The sequence below is a fragment of the Aquarana catesbeiana genome, linkage group LG01 (genome assembly GCF_042186555.1).
Source record: "Aquarana catesbeiana isolate 2022-GZ linkage group LG01, ASM4218655v1, whole genome shotgun sequence".
NCBI classification, from domain to species: domain Eukaryota; kingdom Metazoa; phylum Chordata; class Amphibia; order Anura; family Ranidae; genus Aquarana; species Aquarana catesbeiana.
In genome coordinates, this window is record NC_133324.1 from 971238096 (window position 1) to 971262891 (window position 24796).

General features: G+C 44.9%; 1 protein-coding gene across 2 annotated transcripts in view; it reads left to right on the forward strand.

The window, feature by feature from the left end:
* Window positions 1–451: 451 nt before the first annotated feature.
* The window catches only part of LOC141122985 (uncharacterized), a 55451-nt gene continuing 31106 nt past the window's right edge, over window positions 452–24796 (forward strand). Inside the window, exons 1-5 of one of the 2 annotated variants that reach the window (XM_073612020.1) lie at window positions 452–628; window positions 5830–5958; window positions 8914–9003; window positions 13794–14264; window positions 22509–22654. In XM_073612020.1, the coding sequence (XP_073468121.1) occupies window positions 559–628; window positions 5830–5958; window positions 8914–9003; window positions 13794–14264; window positions 22509–22654 (906 nt within the window). In that variant the 5' untranslated portion in view covers window positions 452–558. The remainder of the gene's footprint in view (window positions 629–5829; window positions 5959–8913; window positions 9004–13793; window positions 14265–22508; window positions 22655–24796) is intronic. The other variant, XM_073612021.1, reaches the window with a different exon arrangement.

The window sequence follows — 24796 nt, forward strand, 5'->3', positions numbered from 1 at the left end:
TTACAGTTCAAATTCGACTGGAGTTTGATGTAAATTTCGATTCGAATTTCAATTCAAATTTCACAAATTAGGATGAATTTTGTTTTATTATTCGGAGCATTCGGTAAAATTTGTTTATACTATAATTTGGGGATTCATATATATCCGAATCTCCGAATAGCGAAAAATGCATCCAAATATTTATTCAGAGCGAAACGAACCGCACATGCCTAGTCATGAAGCTGTGCACCTACCTAATACTCTCCTCCAAACACATGCTGTATGTATCAAAATGGGACCTTAATGACATAATAATGAATACAGAGCTGCATTGCTTTCTGTCTTTTACATCTGCCTGGAGTTCAGTTTTAAATGCTAAAAATAAATCATTACATTTAAAAAAAAAAACTTTCCGCCGCTATGTGCTGGTTCTGCTGGGCGGTATTTAGTAACGTTTATTATTATTAGATAAAACCCAGCAGAGCGTGATTCCTCTGATCATAACAGATCTGAGTTCCTTCCTCTTCTGGTACATTAAATCATAAATCAGTTCTCACCATTCTCATAAATGGGACCAACATGACCGACGCCGTCACCTACGCCGAACTGAGATTCAGTGGCATCGCGCTGAGGGAAACCCAACATGGCGGTAATATTATTTATGAAATGTTATTATTTTACTATGGAGTGATCCTCCTCTGTATTTATAGCCTGATAATGTGCTGGAGGAATTGTCATTAGAATTTTACAATAATGTAACAAAGTAGAAATGTACATTTGTGTGATCAGTAGGTCGTAAAGAGTTTTGTAAATAAAAATAATGAGTGGGATAATCCTCTCTCTCTTCCCTTGCCCTATATAAGAAAGTGAAGTTCAGCGATTGAAAACTGTGGTGACTCCGGGTCCTTACATTGGTGGTCACTGTAGGCAAGAGACTATTCAGCCACTGTTCTCACCTCAAGAAACTCCTAGCAAGGAGGAACCTTGGTTCAGAAATGCAGCCCTAGGTGGAGGACTCCTCCTGCATCCTGGGTAAATGGCAGGGTGGGCGATTGTTAGAAGTGCGCCCCCAGTGGCTTCCCCTAGCTTCTGTCTCATTCAAACTTTGCCCTTGCACAATGCATTCTGCGATGCACTTTCTCTGAGATGAGAGCAGCCACTGGGGTTGCACTTGTAAAGGAGGGTGGTTGACCACCCAGAGAATGGAGAGAGGTTGAATACCCAGAGAACCGAAGGAGGTGGATCACCCAGGGGACAGAGAGAGGTTGTGCTCCCCCAGGGCGGAGGGAGGTTGACCACCCAGAGGACAGATGGAAGTTGACCACCCAGAAGATGGAGGGAGGTTTTTCCAAAAGACAGAGGAAGGTTGACCACCCAGAGGACAGAGAGAGGTTGACCACCCAGAGAATAAAGGGAGGTTGACCACCCAGAGAATGGAGGGAGGTTTATCCATAGGACAAAGAGAGGTTGACCACCTCTAGAACGGAGGGACGTAGACCACCCAGATGTTGGATAACCTCTGATTAAAAATTTCCCTTGGGATCTGAATCTGGAGGGAGAACAGAAGGAAGTGGACCACTCAGAGGATGGAGGGAGGTTGACCACCCAGATGGTGGAGGGGGGTTGATCACGCAAAGGACCAAGGGAGGTTGACCACCTAGAAGACAGAGGGGTTTTGACAACCAGGGGATGCAGAGAAGTTTACCCAGAGGACAAAGGGAGGCTGTCCACCCAGAGGATGAAGGAAGGTTGACCACCCAGAGGACACAGGAAGTTTGACCACCCAGAGTACACAGGAAGATTGAACACCCAGAGAACAAAGGGTGGTTGACCACCCAGAGGACAAAAGGAGGTTGATCACACACAGGACACAGGGAGGTTGATCACCCACAAGACGCAAGGAGGTTGACCACTGAGAGGATGTGGGAAGGTTGACCACCAAGTGGATGCAGAAAGGATGACCACCCAGAGGGTGGAGGGAGGTTGACCACCCAAAGGAAGGTTGACCACCTAGAGGACAGAGGGAGGTTTACCCAGAGGATAGAGGGAGGTGGATCTCCCAGGGGATGGAGAGAGGTTGACCACCCAGAGGATGGAGGGAGGTTTAACCAGAGAATAGAGGAATGTTGACCACCCAGGGGATGGAGAGAGATTTATCTAGAGGACAGAATGTGGTTAACCACCCAGAGGATGGAGGGAAGTTTGCTCATAGGACAGAGGGAGGTTTACCAACCAGTGGACACAGGGAGGTTGACCACCCAGAGGACACAGGGAGGCTTACCACCCAAAGGATGGAGGGAGGCTGACCACCCAGAGGGCGAAGGGAGGCTGACCAACTAGGGGATGAGGGCAGGTTGACCACCTGGAACTTTGTGAAGACGGGCTGTGCAGGACATAGAGGCATGTAATCAGAAAGAGGCAGCTTTATAAAAATCTTCACAGTGCCTCACAATGTGTGGGAGAACTTGGGGGGGGGGGGGTAAAAGTGCAGAAAGGTGAACCAACACTTTAAGTCACCCAATAAAGTCAGATCTACAGAGCTGTAGATGTTGGGTCGGTCAGTGTTAGCGCATGCAGTCTCAGTTATTTCTATGCTCAGAGTCAGATTTACAGAACGGAGAAGAAAGTATTCACAGAAAAAAAGGGAAGTGAATCTTTCTCTGGAAAGAACCAGAAACCATGTATACAGGGAAGCAGAGCACATGGGGAAAGCTTGGCTGTTGTTGCATAGCTTAACTTCCCCTAGGTCTGTCAACATTGTGGGGACCTGTTAGTAACTATAAATAAACTTTAATAACTTTAAACTAGTTTCTGACATGTCACAATATACAGCGACGGTATAATTTTTTTTAGAAAAGCTCTGCCTTTTACCATTCAAAAGCAGTCAGTCAGTCTGACTTTTCCAAAACATAGATGGGGACTGTAGTTGAAGTTTCGCCAGTGGTCTTGGCTGTCCAGTGAGCTCCAGTCATTAGAGCAGTCACAGTTCTATTCGCCATACAGGGTAACCTATATCAGGGATGGTCAACTTTCGTGATATAGGGGGCCTCGTGTGTGGCCCATGACATCGCCAGAGGGTCACACATAATATTCAGTGAATGTAATACTACAGAATATGGTCAAAGACATCCGACATGCAACAGATGATGGTCAAAGACTACAGGCATACTACAGGAGATGGTCAAAGACTACAGGCTTGCTACAAGAGATAACCAGAGAGTGCAGACAAGCCAGCATAAGATGGCCAAAGACTACAGGCATGCTAAAAGAGATGGTCAAAGACTGAAGACATGCAACAGAAGATGGTGAAAGACTACAGGCCTGCTACATGAAAAAGCCAGAGAGTGCAGACAGGCCATGATGAGATGGTTAAAGACTACAGGCTTACAACATGAAAAAGCCAGAGAGTGCAGACAGGCTATGATGAGATGGTTAAAGACTACAGGCTTACAACATGAGATGGTCAAAGACTACAGGCTTACAACATGAGATGGTCAAAGACTACAGGCATACAACATGAGATGGTCAAAGACTACAGGCATACAACAGGAAATGGTCAAAGACTACAGGCATACAACATGAGATGGTCAAAGACTACAGGCATACAACATGAGATAGTCAAAGACTACAGGCATACAACATGAGATGGTCAAAGACTACAGGCATACAACATGAGATGGTCAAAGACTACAGGCATACAACATGAGATGGTCAAAGACTACAGGCATACAACATGAGATGGCCAAAGACTACAGGCATACAATAAGAGATGGTCAAAGACTACAGGCATACAACATGAGATGGTCAAAGACTACATGCATACAACATGAGATGGTCAAAGACTATAGGCATACAACATGAGATGGTCAAAGACTACATGCATACAACATGAGATGGTCAAAGACTACAGGCATACAACATGAGATAGTCAAAGAATACAGGCATACAACATGAGATGGTCAAAGACTACAGGCATACAATAAGAGATGGTCAAAGACTACAGGCATACAACATGAGATGGTCAAAGACTATAGGCATACAACATGAGATGGTCAAAGACTACAGGCATACAAAATGAGATAGTCAAAGAATACAGGCATACAACATGAGATGGTCAAAGACTACAGGCATACAATAGGAGATGGTCAAAGACTACAGGCATACAACATGAGATGGTCAAAGACTATAGGCATACAACATGAGATGGTCAAAGACTACATGCATACAACATGAGATGGTCAAAGACTACAGGCATACAACATGAGATAGTCAAAGAATACAGGCATACAACATGAGATGGTCAAAGACTACAGGCATACAATAGGAGATGGTCAAAGACTACAGGCATACAACATGAGATGGTCAAAGACTATAGGCATACAACATGAGATGGTCAAAGACTACAGGCATACAACATGAGATAGTCAAAGACTACAGGCATACAACATGAGATGGTCAAAGACTACAGGCATACAATAGGAGATGGTCAAAGACTACAGGCATACAACATGCGATGGTCAAAGACTACAGGCATACAACATGAGATAGTCAAAGACTACAGGCATACATGAGATGGTCAAAGACTACAGGCATATAACATGAGATGGTCAAAGACTACAGGCATACAATAGGAGATGGTCAAAGACTACAGGCTTACAACATGAGATGGTCAAAGGCTACAGGCATACAATAGAAGATGGTCAAAGACTACAGGCATACAATAGGAGATGGTCAAAGACTACAGGCATACAACATGAGATGGTCAAAGACTACAGGCATACAATAAGAGATGGTCAAAGACTACAGGCATACAACATGAGATGGCCAAAGACTACAGGCATACAATAAGAGATGGTCAAAGACTACAGGCATACAACATGAGATGGTCAAAGACTACAGGCATACAACAGGAGATGGTCAAAGACTACAGGCATATAACATGAGATGGTCAAAGACTACAGGCATACAATAGGAGATGGTCAAAGACTACAGGCTTACAACATGAGATGGTCAAAGGCTACAGGCATACAATAGGAGATGGTCAAAGACTACAGGCATACAACATGAGAAGGTCAAAGACTACAGGCATGCTACAAGTGATGGCCAGGATGAGCAGACAAGCCAACATAAGATGGTCAGAGACTGCAGAAATGCAACGTAAAATGATCAAGGACTACAGGCATGTTATGCAGACATACTACTAGAGATGGTCAAAGCCTGCAGACATACTACTAGAGATGATCGGAGACTGCACACATGCCACAGGATATGGCCAGAGACTGCAGACATTAAACTAGAGATGGTCAAAAAACATTGTGCTTCCCACAAAAGATGCCCAAAGAGTGTAGACAAGCCAACACGAGATGGTAAGAGACTGAAGACGTAACAGAAAATGGTCAAGGACTATGGGCATATTATGCAAACATACTACAATAAATGGTCAGAGACTGCATACATGCCACATGATATGGTCAGAGACTGCAGACATTAAACTAGAGATGGTCAAAGACTTTTTGCTTGCCACAAAAGATACCAAAGGAGTGCAGACAATCCAACATAAGATGGTCAAACACGATGGGCAAGAAAACTGTAGACATACTATAGTAATTGTTGACCAGTGGAGATTAGAGATAAGCTTCAGGAGACATAGACTGTTGACACACTACACAAAACTGCTAGAAATCACTGCTATTACAGAGGGAAACTGGACTGCCATCTGCAGGGACCTTGAGAGCCACACATAAAGTGGCAATTAGTGGCATGTAGCCTCCAGGTCACAGGTTGGGCACCGGGGATCTACAGCACAAGGCACCCTATCAGATATTTATATCTGATTTTGTTTCATTTCAGGCTCCACCCCTGAGGATCGCACTAATCACTGGGATGACATGTATGAGAATGTCACTGGTCCGCAGCCACCTAGAAGGGAGAGATCACCACCAACACCTGCTAAGGGGAGAGGCCGTCGGCTGATGGCAGGTGAGGTGTGCCGTGATGTTGTACATTTATGATGAATATAAGAAAACTGAAGAGCAACAACAGTGAGGGAGGAGTTTTGAGCGCAATCGTGGAATAAATTAATCAGAAATAAACCAGAAAGCTCAATATAAATGTTTAATATATGTCATACTTGGTCATACTCTGGCTGATTTCTTCACTTTACTCATTTTAACTAAACAAAGTACCCCATCCTGATAGATATTCAAACAATCCATTAGAGGAACTCATGCCATGTACAAACATTTCTAAAGAATAAAATGCAAAGTGGGGCTGAAAAAAAGCTGAGTGACAATTCTTTACACAAAAATGGCGTAAGACTCCAATGAATTCTGACAATTTCTCTTTTAAAAAGAAAATTTAGTCAAAAATTTAAGCCACCACAAACGTTACACAATTTTTCAATAGAGGGAGGCTGAAGAAGTGACGTCATTGTTTTGTCCTACTCCAAGCTTTCAAACAAGGATTTCATACATTCAGTGCTGAAATAGATGAAGACATGGTCGCATTGGGTCCCCATTCTGGGTTGACATTGCAGCAGCACTGGGGAACTGTCATTTGTAACAGGGTTAGCAGCAATAAAGGGTCATATAATAGCACATGTCTTCCTTTCAGCAGGTTGTCGGGGCATCGCTCATCATGAATGATGATGGATCTATATTGATGGATGGCATGATTGATGTTGGATTTACATTGTGGGAGGTTTCTAATACTTTCGCCATCCCCCTGCCAATGAACACTCTCTATGGTTCAAGAAGAGGGGGCATGTGCTCACTGGCCTCCGTTTCCTGGCCAGCCAGGCTGCATGCCTGGATAAGGGTCTGGTTTTAATTTTAAGGGGGGAACCTTTCACTTTTTCTCCACTTAAAGACCCCTATGTGATAGCATTTTGCTATAACATGTTCTTTTAATGAGACATAAAGGGTCTGATAGACCCCTGATATCTCACTTGTCTTCTATTGAAGTTAATGGAGTGCAGATTGTGCTTCAGTATCTTCTTCTGAGGACAGGGAGAGTGACAGCCAAAACACCAAGTCACATAATACACATTGATTCTGTGTTTATTGTAGATAGGTGATATCAGCAAACACACATTCACTGGTCTCCCTCTTCTCTACCCAGGGGCACCACCATGAGGGTCTTGAGCCTGCAGGTGGGACAGCAGTGAATATGGCGGGGAGATGGCTTGGGGGGGGGGGGCTGTACCACCGATAGTTTTTGGAACCATTCGGGCTGTTGTACAGTCACAGGATTGCTTCCATCTGACAGCCAAAGTCAATGTTTCAGATATGCACACACTCCCAGCTGCTATAGTATATGAAACCCCCCCCCCACTGCTGCTGATGTTTGATATTCGAAAGAGTTAAAAAGGAACTTCACTCCCCCCTATTTCTTTTTTGACCCCCCCCCCCTTACCTGTTATGATGGTTTGTATTTGATTCACATAATCACCTGTCCAGCGAATTCAGCATTGTCCTGCTGCAAGTCACTGTTAAGGTGTCACAACTTGGGTGCCGCACCGCCTTCTTGGTCTTCCTCAGTGATCATGAGCTGACTGTCTCTTCCGGTTTCAGGTAGATGGTCCACAATGATATGCACCAGCTCCACCCAAGGCTGAGGTGTGTCTTTGCACTTGAAGCCTGTAATATGTTATTAGGAAATCCTTGGCCTCTTCCACAGACTGGATTAGAATGCTTCAGACAAACTTAAAGCGGGGGTCCACCTATCTATCGTTTTTTTTTTTTTTTAGTTCATTCACAAACTTTTCTTCTCAGCATTACATACTCACATATTGTGTGTAATATGTCTCAGATTTCGTCGGAAAGAATAACTTATATTATTCACTGCAGGCGGTTTCCATCTTCATTGTGGGCATTTGAAGCCCACAAGCATTTATTTCCTGGATGCGGTGAATGCTGTGCTCCCAGCATTCACCGCTCTTTCCCGCACATGCTCAGTGGCATCCTGGGAAGCCTGAGACTAGCTCCCAGGAGGCCGTGCGGAGTCTGGGAGAGGCTAGAAACACACCTACTCCCATGGGAGGAGAACCAGGAAGTGCAAAGAAGAATAGAAAAATAAAAGGTAATTATGGCGATTTACATTTTTTTAAATGGCATGTCAGCATCTAGGCAAGGAAGAGAATACATACAGATATTGTTCAAAATTTGGGTGGAACCCCGCTTTAAGCTCAGATGTACAAACCTACGAACATAACTCTTCTTAAGCTTCCTCCCTCAAGCTAAGGGCCTTCAGGGAGGACTTGGGAGGCAAAGACCTTCCTCAGTTATATCCTCTCCAGGTAGGACCTGGGAGGCAAAGACCTTATTAATTCATGTCCTCTCCAGGGAAGATCTGGGTGGCAAAGACCTTCTTCATTCATGTCCTCTCCAGGGAGGATCTTGGAGGCAAAGACCTTCTTCATTCATGTCATCTCCAGGGAGGATCTGGAAGGCAAAGACCTTCCTCATTCATGTTCTTTCCAGGGAAGACCTGGGAGGCAAAGACATTCCTCATTCATGTCCTCTCCAGGGAGAACCTCAAAGGCAAGGGGCATCCAAGAAAAGCTTCCTAAATATTTATCCACTTTCCAATCCTACATCACCATCATAAACCTCTGAGTGATTGGCCAAGGCAGAATAAATATTCCTAACCCAATACAATGTATCTTCTCACTCTATATCCTGGAGAACACTTCACAGTACAATGCAGAAGCATAAATGTCTTGTACCAGGCAGATAGCATAAGCAGATCTTATGTAGGCTACAACCTACCTGCAAATACCAAATTTGCTTAGGGATACTCCAGCCTACACGTTTGTTTATATATTGGCTGTAAAGGTTCTTAATCACTTTTAAATATGAGACTTCTCCAACTGTTTCTGTATATGGCACCCTCATCTTACAGTCTTTGGGCTAATCACCCATTTTTGTGTCTTAGGGTTCCAGAAGCATTCTCTGCATCTTGCTCTGGTCTCTCTGCCGCTGTGTCTTGTTCTGTCAATGATGGTGATCGGCCTGACCGTGAAATGTGAGTGATGTCAGAAATATTTATATGGTGGAGGAAAACATTCCTTTCAGTTCAACCCAATCAGAAGAGGCTCCTAACCTGTTTATAGAGCTCACACAACCTCAAACATTTCTTCACTGTGCTGTACTGTGATGTTCTGGGTGGTGCACTGCAGTCCTAGCTTTAGTTTACTAACTTTTGGTATTGACAACTGTACTTCAAACAACAGAAAGAATTAAGACAACAGTTGTCTCCTCCTCTTCAATCCATGTCCCCTCTCCTCCCTTCTGTTATCATCCCCCTCCTCTTCCATCCTTGTCCCTTCTCCTCCCCTCTGCCATCATTATCCTCCTCTTCCATTCATGTCCCCACTCCTCCTCTTTGTCATCATTCTATTCCTCTTCCATCCAAGTCCCATCTCCTCCCCTCTGTCATCATTCTCTTCATCTTCCATCCATGCCCCCTCTCCTCCTCTCTGTCATAATTCTCCTTCTCTTCCATCCATGTCCCCTCTCCTCCCCTCTGTCATCATTCTCTTCATCTTCCATCCATGTCCCCTCTCCTCCTCTCTGTCATCATTCTCTTCATCTTCCATCCATGTCCCCTCTCCTCCTCTCTGTCATCATTCTCTTCATCTTCCATCCATGTCCCCACTCCTCATCTTTGTAATCATTCTCTTCATCTTCCATCCATGTGCCCTTTTCTTCCAGCTTTTATTATTCTCTTCCTCTTTTATCCATGTCAACTCTCCTCTCCTTTGTCGTCATTCCCCTCCTCTTCCATTTATTGCACCTCTCCCCTGCCATCATAATCCTCCTTTTCCATCCATGCCCCCTCTCCCCCCCTCTATCATCATTCTCTTCCATTAATGCCCCCCTCCCCCCCTCTGTCATCATTCTCCTCCTCTTCTATTTATATCCCCTCCCCTCTGTCATCATTCTCCTCCTCTTCTATTCATATCCCCCCCCCGTCATCATTCTTCTCCTCTTCCATGTGTGTCTGCTACCCTTCTCTCTGTTATAGTTCTTCTATTTTCCCTCCCTGTCTGTTCCTGTCTCTGATGGTTCTTCTCCTCTTCCATCGATGCCCGTCCTCTCCCCCCTCTCCTCTCCTCTTGTTGATCCTCTTTTCCATGTTCCCCTTTTAACTGTTATCATTCTTCATTTCCATATTGTATGGATCATTTATACAGTATATGTAGTGCTACCCCCGCAGGAGCCGCTGGTATTTTGCCTGGGTCTTCCCCACTTTTTGCAGCCAGGCACAAGGTAGTTCCCACAGCCAGGTGCACACACACTTCCGCTCGGTACTCCAATGACCAGTCTAGGGGTTTGGTTTTTGTTTTATTGGAGAACTTGGATAGGGTAAGGCAGGGATCTCAAACTGGTGGCCCTCTAGCTGTTGCAAAACTACAATTCTCATCATGCCTCTGCCTGTGGGAGCCATGCTTGTAACTGTCAGCCTTGCAATGCCTCATGGGACTTGTAGTTTTGCAATAGCTGGAGGGCTGCCAGTTTGAGACCCCTGGGGTAAGGGATATGGTAGGATACTCCAAACTGAACTATTCACACCGAGGACTCTAACTTCCTTCCTAGTGATACCTAACTGAAGTCCCTGCAAATACCCATGCAGACTTCTTCACAGCAACGCAGAGCAATGTCCCTTAGTCAAGTAGTGGACGTTCCTGGACAAAGCTCTGAGGAAGGCCCTCATCTGACTTAGAGCATGAGAGGGCATAACTGTCTAAGGATCCTTAGGGTGCCTGTAGTCACAAGGCTCCTGCGGCACCACCGACAGCCTGTTCTCTCCGGCAGTCTCAGGACCTACTTCCTGTTCAGCCAGGAAGTGAAGCAACAGCCCCGGCTCTTCCCTTGGCAAGTTGTGGGCCATATGCAGTGAGGAGCAGCAGGTGGAGGAGCAGCAACAGCCTCCTCCAGCTTCCAGGAGCCCTACCCCGGATCCAGCGCCAACACCACCATATCGTCATCGTCCTCCTAGGGTAAGGCCATATACCACTGCCTTCCCATCAGGGGGGGAATGGGGGGTAGTGTGAGTGAGGGGGCCAGGTTTGCTTAACCCCCCCCCCCAAAATATTGAGCACCCGCCACCACTGCACTCATTCTATCACCTACCTAGGAGGGTGCTACATATATCATGGAGAAAGACAATATTTCTTACATTAGACTCTACATGTTGAATGGGTTTTTAACATGACTGAATCTTTTATTTATGAAAAAAGATTACTTTAACCACTTAAGGACCGGAAGTATTTGCCCCCTTAATGACCAGGCCATTTTTTGCAATTCGGCACTGCGTTGCTTTAACTGAAATTTACGCGGTCGTGCGACGTTGCACCCAAACAAAATTGATGTCCTTTTTTCCCCCACAAATAGAGATTTTTTTTGGTGATATTTGATCACCTCTGCGGTTTTTATTTTCTGCGTTATAAACAAAAAGAGAGCAACAATTTTGAAAAAAAAACAATATATTTAACTTTTTGCTATAATAAATATCCCCCAAAAATTTAAAAAAAAAAACAAATTTCTTCATCAGTTTAGGCCAATATGTATTCTTCTACATATTTTTGGTAAAAAAAAAATCGCAATAAGCGTATATTGATTGATTGATTGGTACTTGGTGGTACTAGATACGAGAAGGGCATGCAAGGTTAGATTATGGGAATGTGGGGTGTCTCAACCAATGTGCAGGGGTTTTCTTGGATCCCTTGGCCTGCTGGAAAAGCCTATATATTGGGGTAGAGTCAAGTGATCTGTGTTCTGTGCCACCTGGACATCTGTCTGGGTGGATGTGGGTTGTGGTGCCCGGGCTGCTAGGCCAGAGATTGGGACTATCCAGGGGCATCTGGCTGCCAGGCTGTGTGAGGGCCTATCCAGAAGCAAGAGAGCAGCGCAGGGTTGGGATTGCGGCTTGCAGTCCAACCAGAAGGGACGGGCATAAAGAAGAGAGAACATCCAACCATACCACTTGGGGTTGCCAACATCCCTTGTGCAGTCAATTAGGAGTAGGAGATACCCCCCAAAAAACTGGGACTTTAACAGCAACAATATACAAAAATGCAAATTGTATTAAATAAATATACATATATACAAAATAGAAGTATCAAACCACTAAAAAAATAGATGACAATAATGATGAATTCCCATAGGGTCCACACATAGGGTCCAGACAGGACTGACTCCTTCTCCTAATTGACAACCAGAAAGGACGGTTCTATGTTCAGTGAGAAAGAGAGCTTTCTCACTGAACATCATGGAAGCCACTGTGTAGAGTGGTGCAGAGCGTTCCAGCACACAGCAATTTGTTACAGATATCTTTTGGCCATGACATCATAATGAGGAGCGCTGCAGGTCATGGAGCCTGCACACAGGTAATTTTCACTGAACAACAGACTGCGAAGTGGTCCTTTGTTTAAAAACATTTTGGGGACCACTGCTATATAGCAATTTACCCATCACTTATTATTAAATATTTTTTTGGCTCCACTGTAGTGAGTGGAGTGGTAGTTGATTGTTTGGTCTGATCAGGATTCCTGAGCTGAGAGTTTGATTGCTTCGCCTGCCTCTTGCAGAAGCTTCCTAAGCATAGGGAGGGAAGTTTAAATGATCAGTGGAATATTTATCATGCCCCAGCTTATCCCTGGAAGGAGGCATCCAGCAGGGGGCTGGGGAAGTGATAAATACGCAGGAGGCTTGAGCAGATTCTTTCCTCGTCTGGGAGGGTTTCAGTTCTCCTGGGGAGGCTGTTGCCTCTAAAAGATAGGCAGAGAGATAAGATGCTGCAGTCTAGGCCTCAGCGCCTGCTAAGCTGAGGGCCTGTGGAAAATTGCCTGAGAATTACACTATCTGGAGGGCACTACGCTAGAGTGTTGGGGAAGGTTCTTGTTATCTCTCTCACTAAGGATCTGCCTGTGGATGCTGGGTGGCAGACAGCACCTAGGACCCTGTGAGTAAAGACCTTGTTGGGACTGATAGCTGGGTGAGTGCTATGAGGGAACTAAGTGCTAGCAGTGGCTTTGTGGACTGCTTCTGTAGGATTCTATATATATTAGCCATTCCCTACTACCTCCAGAAAGCTGCTATTGAAAGATTAGAGAGAAGTGTGTCCTCCTATGGCTACTACTGGTCATTTTGGAGTATTCTGTGACCCTAAACCCCTCTGCTGGATGCTGAAGATCTCCCAGGGCAAGGGTAAAAAGTGGTTAAGCACAACGCTGTCCTTTTATAAAGCTTGCTACATGTGCCAGTCTCTCCCCTTAAAAAACCTGAGGTGTTCTGATGTACTCACTCTGTCCTCCTTGCTCCCGCTGCTTCTCAGGCAGGATTCCTTTCAAACCGCATTGCTTTTAGAATCTTCCAAAGCCAGCCTGGGCCCAGCTTGAAGGTAAAGCCCCACCCCCCCCCCCCCCCCCCCCCCAGACCTAGGGGATCCCTCCTAGGCCACCAACAGCCTCCTCAGCGCTCCATCTTCCAGCCGACTCCCCTACTAGCATAATTCTAACAGATAGCCAAATTCTAATTAGTGGCTCTGGGATTTACATTAATTAGTTAATTAACTCCATCGAGTTCAACCAATAGAAAAAATGCAGAAATAGAAAACACAGAACTTTATACCCACAGGTGATCCAGAGGAAGGCAAAAAACAAAATTATCCTATTTGCTCTAGTTTGGGAAAAAAATAAATTCCTTCCTGATCCCCTGAAGGCAGTCAGATTCTGCACTCTATTCTGTTTTATGTTTTTATTCTTATAATGATTTTTATATTATTATTCTTGTCTGTGTCACATGTTCTAGATGCTCAGGTGTCCGGTCATCTCCAGCAGGCTTTGATCCAACACCAGACCACATTCAGCAGTCTGACTCAGAGCCTCAGGATTGAAGAGGAGCTCCTGGAGTCAATAAAGAAGAAGCTGGTGAGCACTGAGAGTGAGCTGGAGGACACCCATCGGGAGCTGGAGAAGACCCAGCAGAATCTGGAGATGGTCCACCTGGAGCTGAAGGACATGGTAGAAAACATGCTGGACCTAAACAGCAGTCATATTCAGAGTGTCAGGAGGGGAGAGGAGCTCCTGGCATCAATGAGGAGCAATCTGACCGCCACCAAGACTGAGCTGGAGAAGGCAGTACAGAACGAGGCGGACCTGAACGGCTCTCTGCTACAGTGTCTTCAGGGTAAAGAGACATCTTCAACCGAAAGGCAAAAAGCAGAAGTGACACTGAATAAAGTAAAATCGAAAATGGACCAGTGCTTAGCGGAGAAGAGAGGTATTGTGTAATATCATTCTGTTCAAGGTGTTTTCTAATAATCAAATCCACCCTTGACCCTTTTACAAGCTAAAAGAGCTTACCCCATTTCCCATGAAAGATTTAACCAATTGGAACAGCCTTTCTCAACCTTTTGTACCCTTAAGAAATCCCTGAAATAATATTCAGGTCTCAGGGAACCCCTGCTAAAACCAATTTATCTGGGGTCAGTGGGAGGAATGCCTCTTACATTGGTGGTTAGTGGGAGAAATGTCTCTTACATTGGTGGTCAGTGGAAAGAATGCTCTCCCTTATAGGGGTGGTCAGACCGCCACCCTTGGAGACAGCTAAAAAAAGATCATTGGTGCCCTGCTTCTAGCTCTTTCAAGTGGTGCTGGTCCTGAAACTATCCAGGCACCATCAAATGGGAGGTCAATCAGCCACAGTTCAAGGAATCCTTAGCCACCTGTAGGCGGGTGCATGTAATCTTCTGGCCTGCGGGTGGCACTCTGTCATTGTTACAGGGGAAGAGGAATCTATAAGGAAAGTTTACCCTTTTGGTGCCTCCATTAGTCCTCTCTGGGAAGGTAGGCATCTGACTGGATGCTGAGTTCTCGAGAGAGAGCTGAGGTTGCCATCTTAACATTGGAGCCTTTAAATAGGGGATCCCACATCATTTGGGCACCCTTCAGGCTAGTGGCAGGTTAGGGAAAGGAACCAACTCACTGGAAAGGGATAGTGCTTAGCACAGAGAAAGGTTCCTGGCAATTAGGAACAGCATGAGGGACACTGTCTGGTATTGCAGAACCTTCTGATATTTTTCAGTAGTGAACGCAGTGGGAATTATCCTGTTCCACCACTCCTTCAGGAGAAGCCATCCTCTGGTAGCATCTGTCTCACACCTATCCCAGGGGCTGTGATAAACTGTATGGTCTGTATGTGCTTCACCTCCATTGCCAACCATGCTTATAACAGTTCTAATTAACAAAAGCTGTAGTGTTCTTCTTGAGTGGGTACCTGAAGGCAGGTGCAGTCTGTTGCCTCCACTAATATAAGGGAAAATGGTACAGCGCTTTTTTACCAAAGAAATAAAAAGCACAATTAAACTGCACCAGAGTGGGTTAAAAGTGTGCAAACACTGAAAAAGAACTTAACAGTTCATTCACAGTCCTCATCAAAAACCAATAAGTGGTAATCTGGTAAGAGGCTATGTGTGGTCACTGATGGTAAGTGATGTAACTCAGGCCGGAAGAGTCCTCCATCATCATTGACCACACAAAGCCTCTTATCAGATAACCAGATAACCATGACCACTACAGAAAAAGTTAAGATATAATCAAGGTAGGTTCCTCTAGTTCATACCACTTGCTCCACTTCCTCCAGTGTCGGGATCGATTCACCACCAAAACAGTAGTATCACTCATAGAGAAAGCAAAACCATCTCACAGCTTTGTAAACTCCAAAAAAAAAACACATTTATTCAAAATATTGCTTGCATAAAATAAAGGAAACCCAGCATATTAATATGAGGTTGTTTCAAACCAACAAGATGGCCGCCATCCTCTATAGTTTCCTGAGTCACTGGGGCAGAGATCTGATTGGATGCTGGTTGCCAATGTGACTCTGGCAGTCATCTTAGGTGTGGCAGAGTCTATCTACGACCCTGGCCCCTGGGTTTGACGCACATTCGTGTGTGAGTAGTGTAGGGATAGGTCACCCGTCTATCAGGGACAGTCTTAGCGACAGGGAAAGGTTCCAGACGAACAGAGAAAGCTTAAGGCTCTGCATTCTTCTTGGATATCTTCCCATTTGGGTTCGGAACAGCCAGGCCGCATTCTGCCCCTCCAAACAGATGCTGTCAGCTTGACAGATACTCAGGGGCGGACTGACCATTGAGCCACTCGGGCACTGCCTGAGGGCCCTGGACCACTAGGGGGCCCCATCAGGGTTGTCAGCCTCAGTAAAACCAGGGACAGTATGTAAAAATCTGTGTTTTTTTTACATCTGTCTCTAAAATGTCCCTTACCGACATCCTTTTGGTCTAAAAATCCAGAGATTATAGCTGCTCCATCTCTCCAGTACCTTCTCAGCCAATAGAAACATGTCTGTGTATACTGTGTGTACATGTATGTGTATACTGTTTGATTGTATACTGTGTGTGTGTGTATACTGTGTGGCCCCATAATCTCTGATTGCCTGGGGGCCCCATAATCTCCTATTGCCCAGGGGCCCCATCAGTTGTCAGTCCGCCTCTGCTGATACTTGCTCACCTACACGTTATTGGTATCCATGAATGTTCCCGGTTGGGTCTCCTCCCACTGGGTTGCCGTGAGCTGTTTGCCTTTTCTTGGAAACAAATTCTACCATTTGCACCTGGACTTTGTGTGTTATTGCCGCCGCACCACCCTGCACCCACCTACATACCTGCACTGAGGCCTGCCTACACACCTCTGTAGCAACCCGAGTTGAGAATGGCTAAGTTAGAGTGTGAGAACAGAGGTGTTTGGAATCTTCCAGAATCCAAGGCATTGGTTGGGAAGCCAAATAATAAAGGCCCTGTGGTCTTCTCTAATCAAAGGGGCACTAAGAGTCCAGGCCCTCAGCTGTGATATCAGATTCTAAAGAGTAAAGAAAAAAAAATGACCCTACATCCAAAAGCCAACTACTGAAAGGAATCTTTGTTCAGTTCATTCATTCAGACCATGGAAGGCAAGAGCGGATATCACTTCTCCAAATCCAACCATAGAAGGAGTTTCTGAAAGTTACGAAGACCCAAAACAAAGATGCAACTCTGAGGATTTTTTTTTTTTTCACCCCTTCCCTTTAACTGAGTCTTTACACTGAAGTGTGTGGCGGACTTCGCGAACACATGAACACTGATTGGCTGTCACAGTGGTCACATGATAGGGAACCCCTCCCGCTGGCTCCAGATCATAACCAGAAAACAGGAACTATCTGTGACAGCTCAGTTGTTGTGCAGTGAGCGTGTAGTCAGTAGAGGAACCTTGCCCATCGTGGATGCATATGTGCAAAGTGTGGGTGTTAAAGTTCACCCTCTTAGCTGCTGTCCTTATGTGTTTCGGCAAGAGGTTAACATTTAACACCCTAAACCTAAACAAATTACCAACCAATTGTGATGGCTGCATTCATTTTTTAAGGCTTTTTTTCTCTTTATTTTCAACCGGTAATCCTGCCAGTAACACACTTCCTGTTCTAGGGTGACAACAATCTCTTACTATACTGTATCTAGGAGCAGCGTTGTCACTCTAGGTGCCCCTTCAGATTTAAACTAATAAGCACCATCTCCTCTCCCCATCTTCATTACATAGGAAGGTTCTGTAATTCAGAACTGGGAAAGTTGACATCATTGTTTATGCTTTCAGTTTAGCTCGCAGGAAGTGACAAGGACATGACACTACCAACCAATGGGTAGTTTTTGTAATTGCTAAGCCAAAAAAAAAAAGAATGCAGCCAGACCATCCAAGGTCTGGAAATCTGCAATCTATGACATATTTTTTGCTTTGGGGATAAGATATCCGTGAGAGCCCATTCATTTCTTTGTGGTGCATTAACCTGGGTCCACACACATTGCATTAAGAAAGCCCATTTAAAAGGATTGAGTTGCCAATACTCTAATGCCCCGTACACACGATCGGAAATTCGGCCAGCAAAAGACCGATGAGAGCTGTTGGTCGGAAAATGCGACCCTGTGTAAGCTCCATGGGACTTTTGCTGGCCGAATTCCAGCCAGCAAAAGTTTGAGAGCAGGTTCTCAATTTTTCGGTCGGAAAAAGTTCCTACCCGAAAATGCGATCGTCTGTGGCAATTTCGACGCGCAAAATTCCTACGCATGCTCGGAAACAATTCGACGCATGCTCGGAAGCATTGAACTTCCTTTTCTCGGCTCGTCGTAGTGTTATACGTCACCGCGTTCTTGACAGTCAAAAGTTCAGCAAACTTTTGTGTGACCGTGTGTATGCAAGCCAAGTTGAGCGGAATCCCGTCGGAAAAGCCATCATATCTTTTTCTGACCCAAAATCCCGATCGTGTGTACGCGGCATTACATGCTTAAAATCACATATGACCTTTATTTTTGTAACTCAGCACACCACAGTGCACTATCATGCATTGTGACATGCTATCATGTTGGGGTACCACTTAAAATGAATGACACCACAACACAGCATAGCACGTGTAATGCAGAATATGGAAGCATATGGGCCCTTATCGTCCAGAAAACAAAGTGTGGCAAGCTGGGTAAGTACTTTTACCCCAATGTCTAAACTATCTCTCACCTGTGAATATGGAGGAACCTCAGTAGGGTATGGGGGAGGGTTTGCTTTGAACCTCTCCGTCAAATCATTTTTCCAGTTGACATGTCCTGAATAATCACTACAAGGGTCAGCTTGTGTGTTTGTCAGCTTACATGTCTGGTGTACCTAAAATCTCCGGGGATGAGGAAGTAATACTTTTATTTTATACTGTTTATAAAATGAATGGTGGCTAATTGGGGGAGAGAGCAGAGAGATGACTCATCAGTGAGCTGCTGCTCTTTCCCTACCATGTATACACATATGCCGGTACTTGTACCAACGCCACAGGTGACCTGCACTAAGAGGGTCCAAAAGTTCTATATAATTCCAGCCTTGAAAGGGTTCATTTTCAATAGCACCACAATCTTGCTGCCTTCAAAACCAAGCAAACACTGGAAACTACAAACACACAAGCAAGAGAGAAGAGCGCGCAGCCTCTGGTGCAATACCCTTTATTTTGTGATTAAAAACTAGATAAAACAGAACTCTCCCACAATCAATTCAGACTACTGACCCAACTCACCACTGCGGCCAAACAGACTATTGCTAAAGCGTGGAAAACGCAGACATTGGTTGTGGCTGAAGTAAAACACAGAATGAATAGGGCCCTTATCTTTGCTAAAATGACCGCTATCGAAAATGATAAAGTCAAAAAATTTAAGAAGCTATGGATCCCTTGGGTAAAACTTTATCTTCCCCCTGACTTTGATGAGTCTTTACTTATGCCTTGTTAGCACAATTCACCTACTTAAGCAGGCCTTGTCCCCTGCTTCTTGTGCATTATCCACTTTTTCTTTTTATCCAATGAGTTAGCGGAACCCCTCGATGGGAGCCCTCCTGCCGTGCCACGGAACCCCCACCCCTTTTCGCCCCTCTTCTTCCATTTCCCCCTTTTCTTTCTGCTCTATTAGGATGTCAGTGCCCCCCTCCAAAGTGATATCAACCCAAATGAGTCATCAAGCGTAGGGTCCCTCGATCTCATATACCACGGTTGGAACTTGGGCGACCTTCCATTAGAGACTGATCAATGATGGCAACTTATGGATGTTCAGACATTTTTCTGACAATGCACCTAGTATGGAACCTCTTGTACCCAATATATCCATACCATGGAGGTCAAACTCCTGCTTTGGAACTGAGCTTGCCTGGGACGGGTCAGAGGAAACCCCTCCTCTCCACAGCATGTTCCCATTAGGGGTGGACAGGTTCAGCGAGACCTCTTTTGACGTCCCTCAGGACCATACCAGTTTGATCCCACGGAGCCCCCCCCCTTTGTCTCACAGAATCCCTTACCACCATACAAACATTACTTAAACAGCTCTCATTTCCAACCGACTGTGTATATTTCATGTAACCAAGTGTATAATTACCGTTGTTGTCTCATTGACTACTGTAAGCCTGGTGTCTTTTCCTTGAAACTTCAATAAAAACTTTAACCAAGAAAAAAAAAAACTAGATAAAAATGCACTCACAAGAAAAAATGAATCAGTGCTTATCAATCACATCTCCCCAGCACAGTGGTGACTGCATTCGATCCAGGACTGCTGCCATATCCACACTGTCAGCTGGAGCTCCTATGAAAGGCGGTGAGAGAATTTTGGTGCACAGTACCATGGTGGGGAGATGTGATTGATAAGCTCTGATTCCTTTTTTCTTGTGAGTGCATTTTTATCTAGTTTTTATCATAAAACAAAGGGTATTACAACAGAGCCTGTGTGCTTTTCTCTCTTCTTTGTGTGTGTGTTCTTTCCTTGTCTAATCACAGCCCTGGTTAAGCTGTGCTGTTGCGATTACAATGAATACGAGTGTATGGTCAGGACCTGAGTCTGCTCTCCGATTAGTGTGTCTGGATTAGAAAACCAGACATGTGTTTTGGCAGGTGAGACAGATCACACACCTGTATTTAAATTTAATTTAGCATTTAGCCTGTATTTACACTTTAAATATTTCATTGGCATAGAATTCATCTTCTTCCTGACATTTACATTAAAAATACACCATACATAACTGCAGAAAACCCCCAATGTTGGGCTTTTTCTAGACCTAGACACACCTCTTTTTTACAAGCTCCGTCCATTTAATGATGAAATTAAAGTAAGAACTAATATTAGGACGTTCTATTGGAGGCAGCATGTGGGCTGCTTTACAGTATATGCAGAACTTCTGTTCATCTGTACAGGCCACCAAACAAGAACAAGGAGATATGGCTTCACCTTTCCTGAACCAAAAATAGTCTTCTAACTCTTCAAATTGCACCCCCTGTACCTGCTCCCTCTACAGTTCTCTGCAAAGTAAGGAAAAATATTGATTGCTCTCTGCTATGTTTTGGCTTCATCTCTCTGTAGGTCTGTCTTGGAGTCCTGGAGCCATTGTAATGAATACAACCTAACATCATGTGTAGGGTAGACCAGGGGTTCTCAACCTCGGTCCTCAAGTATCCCCAACAGACCATTTTTTAGGAATTTTTCTTAGATAGTCAAAATAGCTGTCCAAAATACCAAGCCATTGACTCTGATTTAAAGCACCCGTGAAAGCTAAAGGAAAACCTGAAAATATGGCCTGTTGGGGGTACTTGAGGACTGAGGTTGAGTACCACTGGGGTAGACCACATCACCTCTACTAACCCATATGTGAAAAATGTCAACCACGCACCATCTCCACTTTCAGGGATGGATTAAGGCAGAATGCAGCACTAGCAAGGTAGCACCTGCCCTCCATGCCCATTGAATTGATATCAGAGATGACCTTGAGCAGGGGTCTCCAAACTTTCTAAAAAAAGGGCCAGTTTAACTCTCCTTCAGACTTTAGGGGGGGGCAGACTGTGGCTAGTGGGAATAAACAATGCCTGATCTTTGGTGTAAAGGGGAGAAATAGTGCCCCATTTTTGTTGTTAATAGAAGGAATAATGTCCCATTGTTAGTGTCAGAACTAATGCCTCAAAGGTTGTATAAAGGCAAGCAAAGGGCTGCATCCGGGCCCCAGGGCCACAATTTGGAGACCACTGACCTTGGGCTTTCTCCAAACTCGCTTTAAACCTGAACTCCAATCACCTGATTTTTGTACTCCGGTGACCCAGCCCCGCAGCTCATTAGGGTGCTAAAAAGCAGAAGTTAGAAGTTTGAGTAATGCCCCGTACACACGATCGGACTTTCCGCCAAAAAAAACGTGGATTTTTGTTCAAAGGTTGTTGGCTCAAACTTGACTTGCATACACACGGTCACACAAATGTTGGCCAACAATTACGAGCGTGGGAACATGGTGACGTACAGGACGTACGACGAGCCGAGAAAAAGGAAATTCAATAGCCAGTGCGGCTCCTTCTGCTTGATTCCGAGCATGCGTGGAATTTTGTGCGTCGGACTTGTGTACACACAATCGGAAATTCCAACAACAAAGTTTTGTTGGCGGAAAATTTGAGAACCTGCTAGCCAACATTTGTTGGAAGAAAGTCTGACAACAAATGGTCGATGGAGCGTACACACGGTCGGACTTTCCCCCAACAAGCTCACATCCAACATTTGTTGTCGGAAAATCCGATTGTGTGTACGGGGCAGTAGAGATGTGTTTGGAGGATTCCTGGGCTCACCTCTAGTTGACATTGATAAGGACTGGAACAGGCACAGAGAAGCCGCCTCAGTTGCATTGTCTGTACCGCCATATCCCCATCAGGCACCAACTGCCTACAGGTCCATCCTCCCTTGAAGGAGCAGTCAGGTGCACAGCTTTGGTCAATTGCTCTTCTTCCTGTTTTATTGCAGGAGGTTTGGGTCCCTTGGTCATTCACTTGGTCATTCACTGGACCCCAAGCATCTGCTTACAACGCCTTCTGGATGACCTCGCTCTGTTTAGTTTATCATCTAATTGTAGACTTCCTCAGAAAACTATTCCTATAAGATTTCCATTCCCGACTCCAGAGCTTGACTTATTGTGTACTGATGCATTCTTTTTCCAGGTCTTTGCCCCGAAGGCTGGGACCTCTTCGGAAATAAGTGTCTCTGGATTTCTAAAAGAAGAGGGGTATGGGAACGTGGCAGGGCAGACTGTGAAGGAAAAGGTTCCAAACTGATTACCGTACAGAAGGATTCTATGAAACTTCGGGTAGGTGGTATATAGTAATTACACCTGTGAGTAGAGTCTTAGGCCTGATTCACACTAGTGCAACTTTTATTGCATCGCACAGAAATGCATAACAAGGGAAATCACATTGTTTTTAATGGCGCCCGTTCAAATCAATGTGACTCAGAATGATGCGATTTTAGTAAAGGTTCCTGTATTACTTTGGCGAGATTATTTAGATTGGAATCTGGCCCCGTAGAATAAGCAGAGTCACATCAAAGTCACATCAAAGTTTCACCACATAATTACACTGTAAATCGTATCAAAGTTGCATCGCAATCGTAGTGTAAACCGAGCCTGAGCCCACGTTCACACTGAGAGCTGAACTCGCACGATTTCAAACGGCATTTCAATCTGATTTCAGGGGCAATTTGACCTCCCCCCGAAGTCGCCAAAAGTAGCACAGGAACTACTTTTGAGAATGCGTGCGGCGCAACAAAGTCGGTGTTGCACCGATTCAGGCGGTGCCGTTGCCGGCAATAGGCTGTGATTTGAAATGCGATTTGACATGTCAAATCGCATGTCAAAACGGACCGATGTGAATGTTAAAGTCTTAAAGTAATACTAAAGTCTTGTTTTATTTTGATTTAAAAAAAAAAGTCATACACGCCTGCTCTGTGTAATGGTTTTGCACAGAGTAGCCCCGATCTTCCTCTTCTTGGGTCCCTCCTCAGCACTCCGGTCCCTCAATCCTGCCAAGCGCCCACACAGCAAGCAGCTTGAGAAGAGGGTTAAGATTAAGGGGGGATATTATCACCATGTATAAATACATAAGGGGGGATATGATCACCATGTATAAATACATAAGGGAGGGATATGATCTCCATGTATAAATACATAAGGGGGGGGGGATATGCTCACCATTAGGGATGAGCTGAACACCCCCCCGGTTCGGTTCGCACCAGAACTTGCAAACAGACCAAAACTTTGCACGAACGTTAGAACCCTATTGAAGTCTATGGGACTCGAACGTTCGAAATCAAAAGTGCTCATTTTAAAGGATAATTTGCATGCTATTATCCTAAGAAGGGTTTGGGGACCTGGGTCCTGCCCCAGGGGACATGTATCAATGCAAAAAAAAGTTTTAAAAACGGCCGTTTTTTCGGGAGCAGTGATTTTAATAATGCTTAAAGTCAAACAATAAAAGTGTAATATTCCTTTAAATTTCATACCTGGGGGGTATCTATAGTATGCCTGTAAAGGGGCGCATGTTTCCTGTGTTTAGAACAGTCTGACAGCAAAATGACATTTCAAAGGAAAAAAAGTCATTTAAAACTACCCGCGGCTATTAATGAATTGCTGATCCGACAATACACATAAAAGTTCATTGATAAAAACTGCATGGGAATTCTCCACAGGGGAACCCCGAACCAAAATTAAAATAAAAAACTGGCGTGGGGGTCCCCCTAAATTCCATACCAGGCCCTTCAGGTCTGGTATGGATTTTAAAGGGGAACCCCGCCCCAAAATTTTAAAAAAATTGGCGTGGGGTCCCCCCAAAAATCCATACCAGACCCTTATCCGAGCACACAACCTGGCAGGCCGCAGGAAAAGAGGGGTGGACGAGAGAGCACCCCCCCCTGAACCGTACCAGGGCACATGCCCTCAACATTGGGAGGGTGCTTTGGGGTAGCCCCCCAAAGCACCTTGTCCCCATGTTGATGAGGACAAGGGCCTCATCCGCACAACCCTTGCCCGGTGATTGTGGGGGTCTGCGGGCAGGGGGCTTATCGGAATCTGGAAGCCCCCTTTAACAAGGGGACCTCCAGATTCCACCCCCCCGGTGTGAAATGGTAAGGGGGTACCCTACCATTTCACAAAAAAACTGTCAAAAATGTTAAAAATGATAAGAGACAGTTTTTGACAATTCCTTTATTTAAATGCTTCTTCTTTCTTCTATCTTCTATCTTCTATCTTCCTTCAGTTTCTTCCTCCATCTTCTTCTTCTTCTGGTTCTTCTGGTTCTTCTTCTGGTTCTTCTTCCTGTGTTCTTGTCTGGCATCTTCCTCCGCGGCGTCTTCTTCCCTTCTTCTTCTCGGCCCGCTCCGCATCCATGATGGGAGGCTCCCGCTGTGTGATGCTTCTCGTCTTCTGACGGTTTTTAAATAATGGAGGGCGGGGCCA